The 21025-nt window shown below is 40.5% G+C and overlaps 1 protein-coding gene across 1 annotated transcript; it reads right to left on the bottom strand.

The window, feature by feature from the left end:
• Positions 1-3326: 3326 nt before the first annotated feature.
• Positions 3327-14861, bottom strand: LOC101486227 (D(4) dopamine receptor). The gene is made up of 4 exons (XM_004556299.5): positions 13776-14861; positions 12241-12353; positions 8303-8892; positions 3327-4625 (listed from the first exon to the last, which is right to left on the bottom strand). The coding sequence occupies exons 1-4, from the start codon at positions 14073-14075 to the stop codon at positions 4420-4422; spliced, it is 1209 nt and encodes a 402-aa protein (XP_004556356.2). The 5' UTR covers positions 14076-14861; the 3' UTR covers positions 3327-4419.
• Positions 14862-21025: the final 6164 nt, after the last annotated feature.

The raw sequence follows: 21025 nt of genomic DNA, 5'->3' as shown, positions 1-21025 counted from the left end.
GCAAACTACTAGTGTTATTTGTTTGGTTTTTTTTGGTTGTTATTTTATACATTAAGGCCATTTCTCTTCTTTTTGCACATTTAGCTTTTTTAATTTCCCTGATGTGCAGCTAAATAGAGTTTTGCTTTTTAATAACAAGTTGGTAGCCTACCTGCTATATTAGAGTGACTCCTTATTAATCATTTTGGACATGACATTTGATTCTGCTGGGTCTCAGGCCCAGCAGCACTCAGGTGTCTGCTGCTGATCACTGATAGTGACGGAACGAGCCATTTCTGGCACTTACTGCTTAGCCTAACCACAGCGAGGCAATTTTATTGACTTAATGCCAAAATTCACATCTGTAAATGTAGAGTTGAGGGATTTAAAAAATCGCCTTCCCTGTTGGCCTGGCCTGTTTTGATTGATGTAATCTGTTGGCCTTCTTGACTTTTCACTATCAAATAATGATAATGTTCTTTTGTGTGTTCAAGGTTCTGTAGGGACCCCATTCAGTCAGGACTGATGTTAGGAGCAACTTAAACACTAGTTATAAAGCTTACTTCTGCTGACATTATGGCTTACAATCTCCCTTTGCTGCAGTGATGTAGCAGTGTTATAAATTACATGGTGGTGCCGCAGTGAAATTCTTTTTGGTAATCATTATGGATGATCTAATTATCCATAATGAAAAAATATGATTTGAAGTCAAGTCAAGTCAAGTCAAGTCAACTTTATTTGTCAATTCTGCCACATGTACAGGACATACACAGAATAGAAATTGCGTTACTCTCAAACCCTAGTGATTAGAAAAATGCAAATAAAATAATTAAAAAGTAAAAATTTAAATAAATACAATACAATTTTACGTATAACAAAAAAAAAAAAAAGCTATGCAATATACAATATACAATATTCAAGTAAGAAGGCATAGTGGTGCAAAATAGGCAAATAGTGCAAATGGAGATTTAGTAGTGTACGGTAAGAGATAGTGTAACAGCAAAGTCTTATGAGGTAATGGCAGTCCAATGCTCCACAAAGTGACTGGAGCAGGCCAGTGAGTGCGTCAGAGAGTGAGTGTGTGTGTGTGTGTGACAGAGTTCAGTGAGACCGTGGTGGAGAAGAGGGGAGAGGGGGGCAGAATCGGGAGGGAGTTTAGCTTCCTGACAGCCTGATGGATGAAGCTGTCCTTCAGTCTGCTGGTCCTGGCCTGGAGACTCCGCAGTCTCCTCCCTGACGGCAGCAGCTTGAAGAAGCTTTGCATTGGGTGCGTGGGATCAGCCGCTATGCAAAGGGCTTTTTTAGTGAGACGGGTGCTGTAAATGTCCTGGAGGGAGGGGAGAGAGACACCAATGATCCTCTCTGCAGCTCTCACTATGCGTTGGAGGGTTGAAAACACCTAAATTGCGAAATCAAGATAGAGCGATAGCAAAAAGTAAGAATGCCCTATTTCAACCCTAAGGAGTGTATAACACATAATAAAGATAATCTGGTCCTTATCAGATATTAACATTAGGAAATGCAATCTCAGATGAACAACACATGAGACTGTATTTCATATCAATTCAGTTTAATTTATATAGCACCAAATCACAACAACAGTTGCCTCAAGGCGCTTTATATTGTAAGGTAAAGACCCTACAATAATTCAGAGAAAACAGAGAAAATCAAGACAATCATATGACCCCCTATGAGCAAGCACTTAACAGGAAGAAACCTCCAGCAAAACCATGCTCAATGAGGGGCGCCCATCTGCTGCGACCGGTTGGGGGCAGGGGGGAGGAGGACAGGACAAAGACGTGCTGTAGAAGAGAGCCAGAGGTTAATAATAACTAATAATTAAATGCAGTTTGGTGTATAAACACATAGTGAGTGAAAAAGGTGGCTGGAAAAGAAACACTCAGTATCATTATTTATTTAAGAAAAATGCAAAAACAATGAGAAAACCTAAGTACAGCCATACTGCTTCCATAGGAATTAAGAGGTTATATAGCAGCCAGGTGCTGCTAATCAAATGCACTTGACTAACGAATCACCAACATGTGTGTCCACCTCTATAAAAGCAGACAAGTTCATGGCAATACAGTTTGAAAAAGACTGAACAAGTATGGCTTGTGGAAGGTTGGAAGGTTTGCCAGGAAAAAAAGAAAAGAACATGGCAGCACAGTTTATTTTTGCAAAGCTGCATCTAAACAGACTACAAGACTTCTGGAACAACGTCCTTTTGGGCGATGAGACCAAAAGTAATGATTTTTTCTCATAATGCCCAGTACCACATACATCTCACACCAACTGTCAAGCAGGGTTGTGGAAGGGCAATGATTTGATCCAGTCATAAACTCCTAAAGTATTACAGAGTCAAATGTGTGACCATCTCTCTGACAGCGAAAGCTTGGCCCAAAGTGAGAGTTGTACATAAAACCACAAACCTCAATTAATTCTTAAATACATAATGACATTGTGGAGTAATATGTCATGTTCAGGTTATGATTGTTTGTTTGTTTTTCATGTCCTACTGTGTAAAACTTAAGAATTGAAAGTGTACTTGTTACTTTTTACCATGTCTGAATATGGTTGCTTAGAAATTGTTTTCTTGGGTCATGACAGTAATATTAACCTACATGTGGCCATTTCCACTCACAATAACCATAGACTGTATATATGAGATAGACATAGCCACCCTGGCATCACCATTTGGATTGTGCACTCATTTTAAAGCCGTGGGGTTAGTGTTCTAGCTGCTGGGGATCTGATCTTCATCTACAAACACCACATGTGTTTGCAACATGAATTTCATTCTTAAAATCTGAAGAATAATGTTATATATCATCATGTTATATATCAGATAATTCCATAAAAAAAACAAAGAAACAAACAAAAAACTCCAAAAGGCATCAGCAACACAAACACAGCAGAAGTCCAATTAAGTGAATCCAACAAGAAGTGAAGTGCAACACACAGTGTCCACATATTGATCGAAGTGGCCACGCCCCCAGCTTTCAGTCTTAAAAAAGTTAGTCAGTAATAGAACAAGTCTCGAGCAGAGGGAACTCATTTGAATGTAAAGGCATTGACTGGATTAGCTCATTCAGCCTAGTGGGAATTACCTGCTACCTGATGACTTGAATCATAAAGTCTGTTGTTATGACTTTAATGGAATAGATGTGTAATGTGTGGTGTGAACAGTTTAACACTCAAGAACAACACAAAAACAAAAACAACTTAGCCTTGGGAGGTTAAGAGGATTATTGCCATGGACCCTGGGTTTCTGCTCAAGTGTTGGATTTATTTTTAGATTCTTGTATTTATGGTGTTTTCAGTTATTAATGAGATTATTTTTGTGTGTAAAAATCCCTAAATCCCATGTATTCCCTAGAATCCCTAGTGCTCCAGTTTTGATCATGCTGATTTCTGTTTGGTTTTGCTATTGGGTTACCAGCCTAAATAAACAGCTGGCTTTTTGTTCGTACTCCAGCTCACTCTATCTGCATTTGGGTCCTACATCACACTCCACCATGGCAGATTAAAACCTTTCAGTGGCATTTGATGACTACATTTTCAACTACTTTCCTGGCAAAAGGGCTTACAAATGATTTTATGACGACGTAATGATTGCCCGTGTATAGGAATTTCTTTTACTTATGTATTAATCACATTATTTTATTGTATAATGCCTTGGTGCCGCTGGATTTTAACATGTCTGACACTCATACAGTAAGACAAATGGTGGGGGTGTAGTAAGGAAGTTGGGGGGAAGCAGACAGCTCCACAGGAAGAGTCTTTTGTCTCTTCGAGGACTCTGGGAGGTAGCAAGGGAGTGTGAACCTTAAGGTGTGAAACAAGTGTGTACTGCCTTTTGTTCCTGGAGAAGGTATTTAACTGAGAGCCACGTTAGACTCAGTGAGACTCTGCTGACCCTGCCCCGCGGTCATGTGGGCTCTCCACAAGCTTGGTGTTCTGTTCTTTGTGTGTTTGGATTAAAGAACGTTAGCTACCGCTCACCGCTCGTCTGCAGGCTTTATTTAAATGGAAAACTTCCACAACACCCGTCTGCTTCCACCTACATCTTGGATTCATCTGTGCACTCGTCAACATTTTCTCAAGCGGGCCTCAAACTCTGAAAGAGACTATTCTTATTAATGTGTATTTTCAGCAAAAACATTTATTCTGAAAAGATGAGTTTCAACATATAAAATAAGTTGTGTATGGCAAAAATGCTATTGATCCACCTTATAGACTAAGAGAATAGCTTCTTCACATGAAACATGAAGCTCAAACACACTTTGCTGTCATCAAATGTAGAAAAATAAAAACCTCACAGAGGAAGGAAACCATGGCAACATAAACAGACTAAAGACAGTATATAAACAGTCAGCAGCATCTCTTGCAGCTGTTGTGCGTTTAAGAATGGTCCACGGAGCAGCGTCCACTCCGGTAGTTCTATGAGCAACAGCGCTGGAGGACTTTTTTGAAGAAGTTCCTGAACTCAGTGTTGAAGACAGTGTATATGACGGGGTTCAGGGCGCTGTTGACATAGCCCAGCCACGTCACCACGCTCATTAGGGCTGGCGGGATGTGGCACTCTTGACAGCGTGCTCGCATTGTGTGGAGGACAAAGAAAGGAGTCCAGCAGAATAGGAAGGCACCTTTGGGAGAGAAACAGGAATCAGGAGATGAATGCTTCGTCTCTGTGAAATCAATACTTCTGATCCTAAAGAGCAAAAAGTCAGCGTTTACAGAGAAAATACATTTCATTTTAAAGTTAAGCAAAACAGATATCATTCACATATTATGCATATTAACATAGTATTAATATATTTAGTTGTGGACAGAGGTTTACATACATTTGTCATGCACATGAATGTCATGGTAAAATTGGACTAGTGATTTGATTGGACTGGTCTTCTTCCAGGGTGGAAAAACAAGAATTCAGGGTCCAGAAATTTGAATCCACACAGAGTCAAGAGTATACATCCAGGGATAAAAATATATGCATTCGTCCCCACTGATATTTCAATAAGAGAGATTGTTTGGAAGAATTAAACAGGATTTTTTGAGATACAGAATTCACTTCAGTTATTTGACCACACTGACCCATGATAGCAGAACAGATCTCACTGGTGATAGGATTCAAAGGCGACGACTGGATTACAGCAATGGTGTCAGCGTTGAGTTTGGTGGTATGGGAAAGTCGAAGTAATGATAAGAATAGATTCTTTGCACACTCAAGAAAGCAAGAAGATGAGTGAAACTTAATGTTTGGACTTAATGTGGACCACTGTCCTGTTGGAATACTCAGTTGTGTCCAAGTTTTAATCATCTACAAGTTTCCAACTTGAGGTGAAGTTGAAGAATTTGGAGGCAGTTCTTCTTCATTACTCTATCCACTTTGTGTATGTACCAGCGCCACTAGCAGCAAAACAGCCTTGGGGCATGATGTTACCACTACCACTCTTGACAATCGTTATAGTGTTCTTAGGTTTTAAAGTCTCACCATTACTCCCTCTTTCACTGGCTAATAGCTCAATATTTGTCTTGTCTAACCATAAAACATTTCTCCAGGAGGCATTTGGCTTGTCTATGTGGGCAGTTGCAAATTTCAGTCAAGCTTGAAAGTCCCAATTTTGGAGCACAGCTTCTTTCTTGGTCAGCACGGTCTCAATTCATCGCAAAGCAAAACTCACTTCCTTGTGGACACTGATGGTAGTGTTCCAGCAGTTTCCAATTCATGACAGGATTGGGTGTTGGTGATTCCTGGATTGTTCCTGAACATCCTTTTCCTATCTTTTGAGGGTGAAAGATTGGGTCTCCTTCGAGACTTTGGCAAAGTGGTGACACATCTGAATAACTTGTACTTGCATACAATTTTTTAAACTGATGATTTTGGAATTTGCAGTTGTTTGGAAATTGATTCATTCAAGAGACCTTCCCAAATTATGTAAATCTACAGTTCTCCTTGTTTGATCTACACTAAGTTTTATGGACTTTCACACTGTTCTGAGTATTAGTTAGTCCAATGAGTGCTTTCAAATAAATCCTTTTTATGCTGGCAAAGAGAAACTACTGGTTTTATTCAATCACAATCACTAACAAGAAATTAGGCCATGATTTTGTCAAGTTAGCAAATTATAGAACCTTCATGACCACTTGTATTATATTTAAGAGAATCTGTGTATATATTTGAGCCTGTATATATTATTTTGACCATGTGTCAATTAAAGAAAATCCTGAATACATTCAAATTTGTGCACCCAAATCTGTTTTCAAGTCATGAAAGATATATGCTGTACAATCATCCCACCCTGGAAAAAGAATAGCTCAAATGATGGACCAAAATGACCATGGCATGCATGCCCATGATGTCTGTATGTCAATTTCTGAACAAAAATGTAGATAATCAAGCTTGTTCAAGTAGAGGAGTATCTCCCCCGCTATATGGCAATTAACCATCAAAGCAGAACAGATCTCAGTCGTGACAGGATTTAGGACAGAATCTCCTGGAATCTAAATGTTGATGACGAGTCACCACAGCAGTAGATGAAGATGGAGATACTGAAGACTGAAAATGCTGTACAGTCTGGTTTAAAGTGGGACACCTGGTTACTTTAACCCACTAAGTGCCCTTCATATCTACCAACTGGGATTGAACACTAAGTCTCATGTTATGATTTTTGGATTTATTCCCAGTATTTGTGTTGTTCTGCATGTTTTGGATCTTTGTCTTGTTAAATAAATGTTTAAACCACCACATTATGGAACCATTGCATCAAAGTAGAAAAAACTAATTACTGTGCATCACTATAACCTCTGGTCACAAAAAGACTATACCAACACTCGCTTTTGTCCACTGAGCCTCTCTGATTAACTAACTCAGTATACATCTTTCTCAGGCTACCTGTACCAAAAATTCATTTTTTTAATTTGGTAAAAATCCACTTAGGACATTGTAACTTAGAGTTTCTTTCTCTCATATTTTCTCTCATTGATCCCATTGATAATGGAGAGCACCTGACCCAAACACAATTTATACCTATTGATAAAACAGTGCTCGCAACGAGCTTTCTAAAAGTATTTTTTCCTTGACTAGTACTGTATAAACCACCTAATATATTTGGATTATATTGCTCAGACTGTCACTTAAACATGAGCCTTACCTGCACACTTAAACATGCACCTGACATGGCCTTAACCAATAATTGGATTTGAGCTTAAGGAGCTGTAAGGATTGGCTGCTGTGTGCTAAAGGAAAGCACTTGTTCGCATTAGGGAGCAAAGCTGGCTGCTATTAATAGACTGACCCCTTTCTAATTGATCTGTTAGTGCCTCGGGATAGGCATCAGAGGTGGCGGTGAAGAGTTCAGGTAGCCGCAGAGCAGAGATGTCTGACATAACAACATTCACTTTAAAGGTTCGCCGACAATCAAATCAACAGCAACAGTTTTAGCAAGAAGGACAAGAAGAAAAATAATGATGGTTGATTGTTTTTCAAATGACAATATATATTTTGAATATCAGTAAGTATGCATACCTTCTTCAATGACCTCATTTAGAGGGGATCAGGCTTTCATGTCAGGATCAGGCTCCTAGACTCTGGAATATCCTGCCACTTGATATTCATACTGCAGGGTCCCTCCAGTCTTTTACATCCCGTCTTAAAATTCACTTTTATACCATTGCTGTTAATTCAAGCTCAGTTTGAGTCCCATCGTGTTTTTTATGTTGTGGTGCCTGTGTTTTAGTTTGTTTTTGTCACATGATATTGTATTTGTTTGATTTCATGTTTTCTTTTATTGTATTTATTTTATGTTATGGTGTTTTGACCTTTCAACACCATTTATATCTTCAAAGTGGGTAAAATTATCCCTGAAATCCAGACTCTACACCAGCCGCAGGGCCCACCTTTAATGTGTGACACTTAAATTGTGCCATTTGTTTGTGTTACATCAGTGTTGTTCTTAGTACAACAAGATTTGCTGCACTTTGGGCTTTTGTAAGCCCAGGGCACGTTCCTAATTCAGCCTTATGTGGTTAGGATGTTACTGAAAACAAGCCCAATGATGTGGATTTCTATAACAGGACTTCTATCAAATATTGCTCTAAAAATATATATATATCTGCAGAACATCAAGGAAAAGTTAAAGTGTTCAATTCCTTGTTTTCCGTTGGCCTGCCTCCTCAGCATTCAGAGTCCAACCAATGCCACAGCAGCGACAGGGCCAATAACAACAGCGAACCAATTTCCACTACAAAGGCAGCTTGGTTTTAGATTATAACGTTTTCAGTTAAAATGTCTCCTCAATGCTACTGAAGGAAGTGAACTCACCCACAACGACAGGAAGCACCTTCATAGCCTTCCTCTCGCGGCTGTTGATCTTGGCCCTTTTTCTTCTGCGCGGGTCGTGGTTGAACTTAATCTCTGCAAAACTGACCACTGGCACAGGGCCGTCTTTGTTCTCTGTTGAGTTCGGGGGCAGGTCTGGGGACTGCAAGGTGGATGCTTCATCGAGAGTATCTGCTGGGTCTCGCTCTATAATGGGAGGCAGCAGAGGTGGCAGCGAAGCCAGAGGAGGCAACGTGGCTGTGGCCTCCTGCAGCTTGCGGCACGCCTGGATGCTGTCCTTCAGCTTGGCTTTACGTGCCTCCTCCCATCGTCGCAGGCCGCGGAACATGCCACAGTACAGCAGCAGCATGATGGGGCAGGGGATGAAGAAGGAGCAGACGGAAGAATACAGAACATAGTCATCATTCTCTAGTTTACATTCCCTCGGATCGCGGCCTGGGACATTGTTGATGCCAAAGATGATTGGCGAGGCTACAGCCAAGGCCAGGATCCAGGTGGCCGACAGCAAAACAACTTGCCGCAGGTCCACATGCTTCCTGTTGTAGTTGAGCGGGATTGACACAGCGATGAACCTGCAAGAGGGGCCAGAAATATGGCATCACAGCCAGCTTAGAGCTGCTACACTAGGTTTAGGTTTTGTTTATGATATATGGTTCTAAGTTGGTACTGATGGTGTTTTGTGTTATTATCCTTATTTCTTGTCCCAGTATGTCCAAAAGCATGCAGTGGTCTTACAGCCACAAAAGAACAAAACCCAGCCAGAGGATTTATTTGTTTTGCAAACCCTATAGCAGAAGAACTAAAACGATTTTTAAAATGTCTCAAGGTGGGCTTGAAGGATTTATCCTCTGGTATCAGAATGCACTGTACATTGTAGTTCTCCACACTCAGAGTGCTCACCACAGGAAGGCTGTCTGCTGCTGAGAACACCTAAAATTGGCATGTACCAATTCCACTGCCATCTTAACAATTCTTTAAGACTGAAGGCAATTTTATCTTTTTATGGAAATAAAATCAAACTAACCTGAATCTTCACACTAGTGCAGAATTTAAGTACTCTTCAAACACTGCAGCCAGTAACTATGTGATTAGTTACAGTTGGGACTGAAAGATGCTGTAGCTGTAGGATGTTTCCAGTTTCATCTTAATCTTTTTTTCTGTTTTGTTTTTACTGTGTAAATAAATAAAACTCTGAAAGAAGCCCCTAGCCCTCTAAAGTGACTCTGTCAAACCGGCTGCTTATCAAGCAGCTTTTTAAAAACTAGAAGAGTTCCTTCTTCAGACCTGAACATTAACAGCAGGTGGACTCTGTGCAGACCTTCAGATTCTGCCTCCTGACCTGCCTCTTGAATTATTCAGACTGTCATCCAGTTAAACCTCTAAACGCTGCTGGCTACTTCAAAAAGCTTCAGATCATCATCATCAGTCCACGTTAACTTCACTGCTCCCCATCAGTCTTTGATGTAATCATATTTTCTGGAGTCAGGACATCAGATTTGAAGAGCATCCTGAATTTTTGTCATCCCTCAACATCGGCTGAGAGTTCGGATAATCTCATGAGACATACTAACAAGCGCCGAGCGAACCTGGCAGTTCATCAGCAGTTGGCTCATCCCTCATTTGGGGATTTAAATTCTTTTGCCTTTTCTGGGGGGTTTTCTTTTGGCTCTTTTACAGGAGTCAGACAAAAGGTCGCCGACATATCAGAACCATCGGACCCTGACAAGCTTTGGATCTGATGGTGTCCCTGAATGTTCCTGAATCATGAGAGGCCAGTTAAAACTCTTGAGTCTTGAGTCTCTACATTAGTTGTGAATCTTTACCTCATTCTTTTCATCAACTGTACAGTTTTTCCTCATATTTTCTCTAGGAGTCCACTCCGGGAATGAACACGTGGAGTTTAAGCCTGTATCTGTTTTTCCAGTATTGTGGTCCAAGCTACAACGGAGTGGCTGTAGTTCAGGAGACAAAGCAGATCATCTACTAATCGGAAGGTTGGTGGTTTGATGGCTATTCCAGTCTGCATGCCAAAGCATACTTCAGCAAGATACTGAACCCCAAGTTGGTCTCTGATGCGTTCATTATATGAATGTGTGTGACTCTCAGTTAACGCTTAAGCACTTAAACATAGAATAGTGTTTGTGTGAATGAGGAATGTTGTATAAAATGCTTTGAGCCCTTCAGTAGAGTAGAATATATAAGATAAATATAAGATCACGTATCATTCATTAGTATCTATCGATGTACTATCTACACAAAAATATTTTGATGGGATACGGAGTCTTGTGACGTCTGTTTGAATTTTCTAGTTGTTTTCTTGATATTTATCTCAACATCTACTTTATAGTTTTGCACAAAATCTAGTCGGGACATTCATAACACCCAGATGATGAGTCATACTCACTCATTTTCTCAGTCATGATCTTTTAATTTTTTTGTACAGAGGATGGATCAACTTGACATGAAAGTCATTTAAACTGGCCAGTAGCATTTCAAAGTGTTTCCTGTGATGTATCTCAAGATGTATGTTTGTATAGATACATTCCTGAGTTCCGAGAGAATGGAGAGTACTAAAATATATCTGATGATCTTTTAACTTTTAATTTCACCACAAGGTTAGAATGTGTGGATTTAAATGAAAAGCTTTACAAAAACTAACATCTTGTTTCCCACAGGATGACCTTCCACTTACCTTGGTGGTTTGTACATTTACTAATGTCACGTTTAATAACTGAATAACTGCGAAGTTAATGAACTGAACTTAGCACTTCTTTAACAGACGAAATGTCTGTAAGCTAATATGGAGAGCATCTTCTAATAGCCTGACAGCACCATCGTTATGAGCAACATGGCAGCTCCCTGAAACCCATCTTAAAGTTCAATCATGCAGATCAGACTAAAAAGATCTCTGGTTCCAGCTGTCTCCATTTATTCTAAGGTCTACTTTTTAGTTAGAGTGTTGAAGAAAAGCTGTTAGGCATTTTAACAGCTTAAAGAGGGGGAATAATTCAGGTCCATACTGTTACTAAATGAACGAAATACAAAGGGTTTAAAGTGTCAGACGTCGATGGTTTGTAAGGTGTGGAACATCAGCTGTAATAGGACAACAGACACAGAACAGCCACAGTGCTCTGTGGAAAGTTCAATCCTAATCTGAGCGGCATTCTTGCATCTTTCACAGAACCTACTGCTGTAAAACATATTACAGTATTCACTCCACTAAAAAGTATACATTACTACATTGTAGTAAATGCTGCAGGTATTCTTAGGTACTTTTTGCATTATTTTGACATCAGTAATACTTTAAAAGGCTTTAGGACCCCTGTGGTTTCTGAATTCTTTTTTGTGTTGTCATGGGAGTGTAACAAGAGTGAAGAGTTTTTAGAGTGTAAAAAGCCTAACCTTCCTCTTTTGGAAGGACCTGGCTCCAAGTGGAAAGCTGTGGCAGGTTTCAAATTCCCGTGCTAACCAATGACTGAAGTGACACCTCTTTATGTTCAGTATATGCTGAAAGCCATAAACATAGCAAAACAAAATCTTTTACACAGCTACTGGTCCAGAGCATTTAAACAGGCTGGTGTTAACTGCTGTTCAAAACAGCAATATGTGAACTTCAAGGGAAGAGGCTGCAGATGTATGGTCTTCTTGAAAGCAATATAACTTTCAATGAGACCCAACTGTTCAAGAACAATTTGTAATTGTTCTTAAAATTTTGTTCCAAGAAATTCAGCTAATATTCCTATTGTCAAGATCACTGACCTACTGGCACTCTCTGTATCATCACCACCAGGATGAGATTTTTGTTAAATACCGTCCATCAAGCGAACTGCTGATCGTCTGCTGTTCTCTTGCCGTGCGGCTTCAATGTAAGGGAACAACACAAGATCCTGCTGTGTGTACCTGTACAGGTGAGTACTGACCTGTCAATGCTGATAGCACAGAGATTGAAGATGGAGGCAGTACACAACATAACATCCATCGTCATGAGACCATCACAGATGGTAGTGTTGAGGGTCCATACACCATCCTGGAACTGAGAGGCAGACAAATGCTTGTCGTTTAATGTTTACTCGTACCAAAAATTACCTTGACACACAATCTGAAATCAAAACGGGCCTTCTACTCTACAGTTTCTTTATGATACAAAGTTTGAATGTATGCAATGATTCCTATGATATTTTAGCTTCATATATCAAATACTTTTCAGGCTGTATTTTCAGACCATTTTTTCCACACATTGAAATCAGAGTCAATTGTTGAACAGGAAGTTGAAAACTATTAAAGATAAAAACCTGAACATTTCACTTCCCCTTCTTATCATAAAAATGAATCCGGAGCTGTAATTGTTCTGTAATAAGTATTTGACATATGAAGCTAAAATTTCACAGCAATTATCCTGCCTGTCCAAACTTTGGACCATAAAATTTGTATGCAAATCAGAGATGGTTGAGCATAAAAAGGTCTGAAACTTTGGTGATTTGAGATTTTTTTATAAAGGAACTGCACTCCACCAGCTAAAGGTTGCTGGCAACCTTTGATATTTCAAAAAATGCTTTTTTCTTTATTTTGTTTTATTACCTTCAAGTCACTTTATGTTCGTGCAGAGTAACGTGCTGAGTTTACTGAGTAAACAGGAAGTTTGACCTGGACTGAACTGTCCTGTCCAGCTTCTTTACCAGGTCATGACCCTGTCAAACCACCACTGACCTTTGCTTCAAACCTGCAGAGCATTGCATAAAAACATCACTCTGAACTCTGAAGATCAATAAGGAACAATGAAAGGTGGTGATATGTAGTCATTAGAGAATATCTTTGCTGACAAAAGCAGATTTGGGGTGATCGTGATTTTCATAGCTGAAGATCAATTTGTGGATTACACAAACTGTCTCCTGGTTTCTGCATGGGTCTTACTGTTTTTCACCAATTTTAATAACATCGACTGCCTAGTTTGTTAGTTTTTTTGGTTTGTTGCTGTTTAATATTTTATGCAAAATCTATATAATCTTTTACAGAAATAAAACTCAAAGATCAGAAAATGTAAACACGGAATTTCTATTGTGAAAATTGACCTTTTATGTAGCAGCAAAATGTTTTTGGTTTACTTTGGAATTAAATATCTCAAGTCAACCAGCTCCTGTGAATTTCTGTTTGACATGGGTTTTAAAGAGGTAATGGATTCTGCTATTAATAGGGTTTATTCTGCACATTTAATGAACTTTTTAATGCCTTTTCAAATAATTTGTTGGTTGAACGCCATCCAGAACTGCTACTGCAATGACCTGCCATCTGGTGCCCAAAGACTCAGAAAGAGATCCAACAGTTTTTAGGGTCCCTGAATCTAAATACTCCTGTGAGATTAGCAGCCTAAGACATAACTGGAAGCTGTGTCTCTCAGTTATGGGTCCTTCTCAGTTAATTAACATCTCCAAAGACGGTATGTTCCGTCGCATCTCACCTCCGAATAGACGAAGAGCGGCAGCACGAGCACCGCCAACATCAGATCCGCCACTGCCAGACTCACGATGAAGTAGTTGGTGGTGGTTTTCAGTGCCTTTTCGACGAACACACTCAGACACACCATCAAGTTGCCGCAGATGATGACGACGATCAGCAGCACCCCGAAAACCAGGGCAGGCAGGTTGTGCAGTGCCGCGGTCGCTGTCCCCGCCTCCTGCGCTGCGCTCAGGTTTGCCACCATCTGCGCCGCGTCGGTCTGATCCCGTCCGAGCCACAGCAGCGCGGCCAACGGGCTCATGAAGGCCGGGTTGGAGTCCGACTGCCACACTGTAGCCTTATCATGCTGTCACACAGACTCCACTTAGACTGTAGCAGACTGCAGTGACGAGCTCCAGTGCGCACCGTTGCGCCTTTTACGCAAAAATCCTCTGCGTAAAAGCAGATGGACAAAAACACAAGTTGGTATTTACAAAGTTAAACTTTTATTTAAATATTAAAAATATGGTGATGAAGTCAGATTTTTGTCACAAAGAATATTTAGTGATGAAAAAAAATCCAGAAGAATACAAATGCAGTTCTTGGCGCATTAAAATCTTCATATCAATAGAAAACTGCTTCTTTCTTTAACGCTGGGAAGATAGCCGAAGGACTCTGGGGTCAGACAGCAGAGAAAGTGTCGTGCCGTGGATTTTTCCAGCTCCCGAGTGTTTGCCTGCAGCCCGCTAGCACAAAGGCCACCGAGGCCAAATTAACCGATTAAAGCCGCTTATCACCTGCGCTTTACGGTGTCCTTCAGCCCTTGAGCTCCAGCAGAAGTTTGTCCATCTGCCTGTTCATCTGCGTGCATGCGTATCACGGAGACGGGGGGAGACAGGAGTGGCCACTGCAAAAAAAAAAAAATTATTAGTTAATTAATTAAATAAAAATATCCACTGAATTTGACCTCTCTACCTCTATTTGTGCTGTTGGTGCATTTTGGAGCAAGTTTTGATGAAATTAAGTGGAAAAAAATATTCTTTTGTTTCTGATCAGTACAGTTGTAGCATTAGTTTATCACTCAGCATTAATTAGCTCATACACCTTTTGGATACTCCTTGATATTTAGGATTGCTGGCCTTATCTGATAACTAATCTGATCAGTCTGTATCTAAAAGACACACAGAGGGCGAGAGAGAGAGAGAGAGAGAGAGAGAGAGAGAGAGAGAGAGAGAATCACATTGGGACAACTACAGTGATAATGCCTAGGGTAAGAGTCACCTCTCCTCCATCTTTTTATATACAGTTTGCAGTTTTATACCACAAGAGGCCACTTTCACATTAAAGCCTTGAAGTGTTTTGAACGTTGGGGGAACATTTCTTGCAGTGTTAAGTGAATGAACAAGGTTCAGCTGTGCAACAGGGGCCCAGAGGGTGACAGAAAACTACAGGAATCATCTGCTGCTGTTCAGCATCTGGATTCAGTTCAATCAAAATAATTGATCAGTGAAGGCATTTTATTATTAACAATTTTATTCAGGTTCAATTCAGTACTTAAACTTTACTGTTTTGGTGTTGCTACACAGGGGGTTCATATTGAGTAAAATGGCGCTGATACACGCTCAGTATTGTGTTGTGGGTACAAGGGCCCCATACATTTATGGGTTGGTTGCAGCTTTCATTTAGTGGAGATATGAAACCCCCACAAACACTCAGCCACTGGTTGCTGTGGCTTGCTTGTTTTTGCTAACAGACTGCTGAGGTGTTACTATGTGATCACTGGTGTATTAGTGTGTTGGCATTAAAAAGTGGGAATGCTTCACAATAGCTGAAGTTGATCACCTGCAACCATGCATTTTAAAAGTTGTCACTGTGTCACTGTGCCTGGAACAGGTGCAAGAACAGATGACAGAGTTATCACTAGTGGTTCAAAAATTCCTTTGTGCAATTTGACAAAAATTAAGTATTGAAAAACAGATGTCCTAATGCAGGTAAATGGTTAAGAAAGCTTCATGGTTTTCAATTTGCACCATTACAGCGTTGTAATCTATTATTTTTCTTAATTTAATTTGCTCCCTTTAGTTTTTCCTGCACTGTTTATAGTCTGTGATGCTTTTCTGAGAACCGTTTTGTTCTCTACCAACACTAATGACTGCCTAGAATCTCTTCTCATGTCACTTGGGTCTGGAGGTGATAAGGTGAATTTTAATTAGAGGTCTTGCTGTCTACAGTGATGATGGATCAGCTGAGCACTGACGCCATCCAACACTCGGGGGAAGATGATGGGGGAGCAGTGAACACACCTCCTGTCTGTCTCTGGAAAGACTTCAGAAATGTCAATTTTTAATGTAGTTTAGATCAGCTGACCAGCAGCTGTGACCCAGTTTGTTGCTGATTTTTAACTCCAGCTTGCAAAAAGGCATCTTTCCCATACAGTACCATGCAAAAGTCTTGACCCACCCATCATTTCTTTTTATTTTGCATACAAGGAACTTGAGTTTCTTGCAATTTCTTGAGGTCTTGAGCAATAACCTTCAAATATTTTCTTCTCTCTTTTTCAGACCAGTCCTTGTACCTGACCATTTTCTGAGGAATGTCTTCCTTGGTAAGCTACGTAACACAGACCTATAAATCATTCTATTATAAAAAGGGCAATTAACTCAATGGATATACAAGTTTTGTGTCTACTCATAAAAGACATCTCAGCAAAGAACCAATTTTAAATTGTACCTTTAGACACTTTGTTGTTGGTAGCCTGTCACAAAAACACATTTTTCCCCATTTCTTTAGCTGAATCTGTCAAAACCAGTGGACTTGGATAGACTTAAATGCAGGATTCTGAGATCAAAGTTCACAGGTTTACAATAAATGAATCCAAGGAAACAAGGCTTTCATGCAGTGAGGACCAAACCCAGGCAATCAGGCAGATTCACATTTTCACTCCCTCAAACAATCTCTCCAACTTTCTCACCAGAGTTTCTGCACAGAAGAGAGATGCGTAAGTACAAAAGACAAAGAGCAAACAGAAGAGGTAAAATGCAGTGCATTCGGAGGCAGACTTTCACTAACAGATCAGTTCAACAATCAGGCAGCAGATGACAAGCGATATGAAACAGAGGATGGAAGCCCAGTAACAGACTCTGGCCCTGAAACACAAGACTAGGATTATGGCACAGACACATACACAGCCACACAAAGTTGTTCCCAGTGACGTAGCTGGGGAGTGTATGCACCACTGACTGATGCTCACATTAAATATAAATTTCAGGTTTCAAATAATGAAGTCGGTGTCTGTAGAGTTAATCCTTGGGGGTGTGATGTCAGTAAAAATAGATATTCTTAATATAGTGATCTTAGGCACAAAGGTCTGGCTAAGAATAAAGACAGCCACCTGCTGTTTCAAAGAACCATATTATATGAGGCAGAACATCCAGGACTTCTGGGACCTGCTCGAGAACCAATGATGTCTTCTCATGGCCCTAAGGTCGGTAGAGCAGAAAACCTGAATATACTCAAGTGCAAGGAAGAATTAAAAATTGTCACAAAATGTATCCAGCTCTCGTTTTTGTCTTTTAAATAGAATATCAAGACTTTGGTTTGATGAGTGTTCATTAGATGGAAAGCTCTACTAAGAACATAAAACCAGGTTCCTGAACATTCAGCGTTTTTTTTTTGTTGTTGTTGTTGTTGTTGTTTTTTAATTAAAGATGTGTTTGTGTTCAGGAGGTGGAGATGATGAAATCAGTGCTCATCAGAAGCCGTCCTCAGAATAATGAAGACAAAATGTTTTCTGTTCTCATCCAGGAAAGTACGAAGCAGCTTTATTTCTCTGAATATGTTTTAATATGCAGCACAGATGATCAGTCCAGCCACCATTTGTTTTTCGTCCTCTGATCACTTAAGGCAATCACATGAGGCTGTGGAACAGATCCAACAGATCCACAGATGATGCCATCGCCCACGTCCTACACACCACTCTCAGCCACGTGGACAAGAAACAGGGTAACTATGTGCGAATGCTGTTTGGTGATTACAGTTCAGCGTTTAACACAATAGTGCCCTGCAGACTGTTCACAAAGCTGAGGGATCTGGGACTTAACAGCCGTCTGTGTGCATGGGTGTTGGACTTCCTCACTGGCAGAACTCAGGTGGTGAGGGTGGGCAGGTGCTTCTCCAACAGCATCACCATCAACACAGGAGCACCTCAGGGATGTGTCCTCTCGCCACTGCTCTACTCCCTCTACACTTCAGACTGTGTGGCCACCCATGGCTCCAACACCATTGTGAAGTTTGCTGACGACACAGTGGTGTTGGGTGCCATCTCCAACAACGATGAGGCGGCCTACATGGATGAAGTGAAGAATCTTGCATCATGGTGCCAGGACAACCACCTCCAGCTGAACGTCAGCAAGACCAAGGAGCTGGTGGTGGACTTCAGAAGGGGTCAGCACAGAGACTACAAGCCCATTATCATCAATGGAGCTCCGGTGGAGAGGGTGCAGTCCTTCAAGTATCTCGGTGTCCACATCTCCTCAGACCTGACATGGGCTGCCCACATTCAGGTCCAGACCAAAAAGGCTAGGCAGCGCCTGTATCACCTACGACAACTGAGGAAGTTCAGGGTCTCTCCAAAGATCCTCAGGATTTTCTATACAGGCGCTGTGGAGAGCATCCTCACACAGAACATGACATCGTGGTTTGGGAACAGCTGTGTGAAGGACCAAAAAGCTCTCCAGAGAGTGATCCGTACAGCAGAACGCTGCTGCAGGATTGCTCTCCCCCCGCTTCAGGACACCTACACCAGGAGATGCCGGACTAGAGCAGCGCAGATACTGAAGGACCCGTCCCATCCAGGCAACAAACTGTTCCAACTTCTGCAATCTGGTAGAAGGTTCCGCATCTTCCGGGCAAGGACAGAGAGACTCAAGAGGAGCTTCTATCCCCAAGCCATCCGTGCCCTAAACACACACACCCGCCCTCTCACATCATCTATAATTGACTGAGACAGGACTCTTCCAGACACTAAACCAAGGCACAATGTACATTTCAATTCCTTTAATTTTAAATATGTTTATATTGTCTATCCTGTAAAATAGTCAGATATCTATTCATATTAATGTACAGAATTCACCTGCTTGCTGCTACTACTGCACATTCACCCAATGTATACATATATATATATATATATATATATATATATATATATATAATGTTCTTCCTCTACACCCCCCCCCCCCCCCAATTTTTTTGCACATGTCGAGGAGCGTGTCAGGCTACATTTCACTGTGTTATACTTGTATAACTATGCATGTGACAAATAAAGAACCTTGAACCTTGAACTCATTATTACTGAGTCTCATTGGGACCACCAAATTATTTATTCAGCCAGTCTTACTCGGGTCCCTTTTCCAGAGACCTGAGAAAATCAAACATTCATAATCAAGCAAGCACACGCCCAGTACACAGACAAATGAACAAAAGTCAGATAAAAAATAACACAACATAAAACCACCAGTCTTTTGACTAAAACTGCACTTAGGTTTCTTTACCCCTCTGTGAATCCCAGCATTATCACAGTGGAGAGGTTCCTGCATTCCAGGAGCTATGTTGTCCAGGGCAATTTGCCCCTGGTAGGCCCTAGCCAGGATAATGGACCAGTGAGTGGCTGTGGCTCAAGAGTGGGGCACCTACTAATCGGAAGGTTAGTGGTTCGATCCCTGTCTGCTCAAGTCTATGTGCCACATATCCTTGGGCAAGATACCAACCACCAATGCATCCACTGAATGTGTTTGTGTGTGATAGAAAGCACTTGCGTGCAAATTGTGTAAAATGCTTCAAGTGCTCAGAGTAGAAAAGCGCCATATAAGAATCAATCGCTGTGAAGGAAAACCTGAAGGACTCGGATAAAATAGGAAGCAGGAACTACAAAGAGACACAAGGACAGATGCATGTAAACGATGAATAAAAATCAATGGAACTACAGGAATCTGCTTCCACACATTTGTCATCAATAGCTACCAAGTCTTCCTCTGTGGGTGAAAAACAGTTTATTAAAGCCAGATCTGCTATAAACTTCTGCTTAATGTTGTCTCTTCTTATCTTACTCTACAGTGCTCACTTCAATCATCGTGGGGCAGACCACAAAGAAAACTCATCTGTGAAGCTACACAGCAGTGTCTTTAATTATTAATCTTTTCTTTTAGTCATTGCCAGAAAACCTGAGCATGCTCACAGGTCTGTATACAGATGTGTGGCTGGTAAGGCTGAGACCACCAGGACTCCCTCTGCTTCCTGTTACAACAAGCAGAAATGGAGTAAGACAATGCAACTTTCAAACCACATGTAAAATCATACAAAATACCAGAAAAAAAAATTCTAGGTGACATGCCAAAAATATATTTGGGCTATTTTAGAAGAAAATCATATAATTCTTACAATTATATTCAAAATTTGTGAGTGATTTTTCCCTAATCAGCATTTATAATAGACAAAAAAGCAGTTATTGTTTCATGTAATTGGTAAAAACTGAATGACATTTTTCACTTTCCAGACAAGCAACAGACGTGACATGACCAGGAAAATGAATTGTACATAAAAGATGGGTGACGTGTCCAAATCTGAAAAGGAAGCCAACATGGAAGTTCAATAAACTGCATTCTCTCTAATGGCCATCAGAGGGGAAATCTGCTGGTTCAAAAACACATCTGCTTTTATTGAAGCACACTGAAACACTTATCACTTCATTTGTGACCTCAGTAAACACTTTCCTGGTGCGTAAATGGTCTAAATTACTGGTTTTAATTCTCAATCGATACATTCAGTAAATGTGCTTTCTCAGTCGGATCCATCTCTTAATTGACTAGTGTTCAATTGTACTTAAAGACACTTTAGGGAGTCAGCTGTTTAATATGTCTTGCCTTAACCCTATTCGTTCATCTAAACTAGCATCATAGTTATTATTACTAGCTAGCCTTACCAATCGCTGATCGGCTCCATTCACTTATCTACATATGTTGTGTTCAAATACTAAGTCTAAAAAAAGAGCAAAAATCAAAATTAGGAGCTTCAAAACCAGTGAAAGAGGAAATCACTAAGCACCTTACTTTTATCACTTCTTCCATGACCATCATGGAAAAGGGCACATATGAGCACAGATGGAGATTGATACGAATCTTAAGAATTTAAGGTTTCCAATTCCATGATCAGGATAAGTTATCGATTCTCATTTGGGTTCTCATTGGCTCCGCTTTGAGAGTCAGACTGCAGCAACGC

Source organism: Maylandia zebra, linkage group LG7 (genome assembly GCF_041146795.1).
Source record: "Maylandia zebra isolate NMK-2024a linkage group LG7, Mzebra_GT3a, whole genome shotgun sequence".
Taxonomy (NCBI): Eukaryota; Metazoa; Chordata; class Actinopteri; order Cichliformes; family Cichlidae; genus Maylandia; species Maylandia zebra.
Note: the sequence above shows the minus strand (reverse complement) of the source record. Positions and strands in the feature narration are given on the sequence as shown.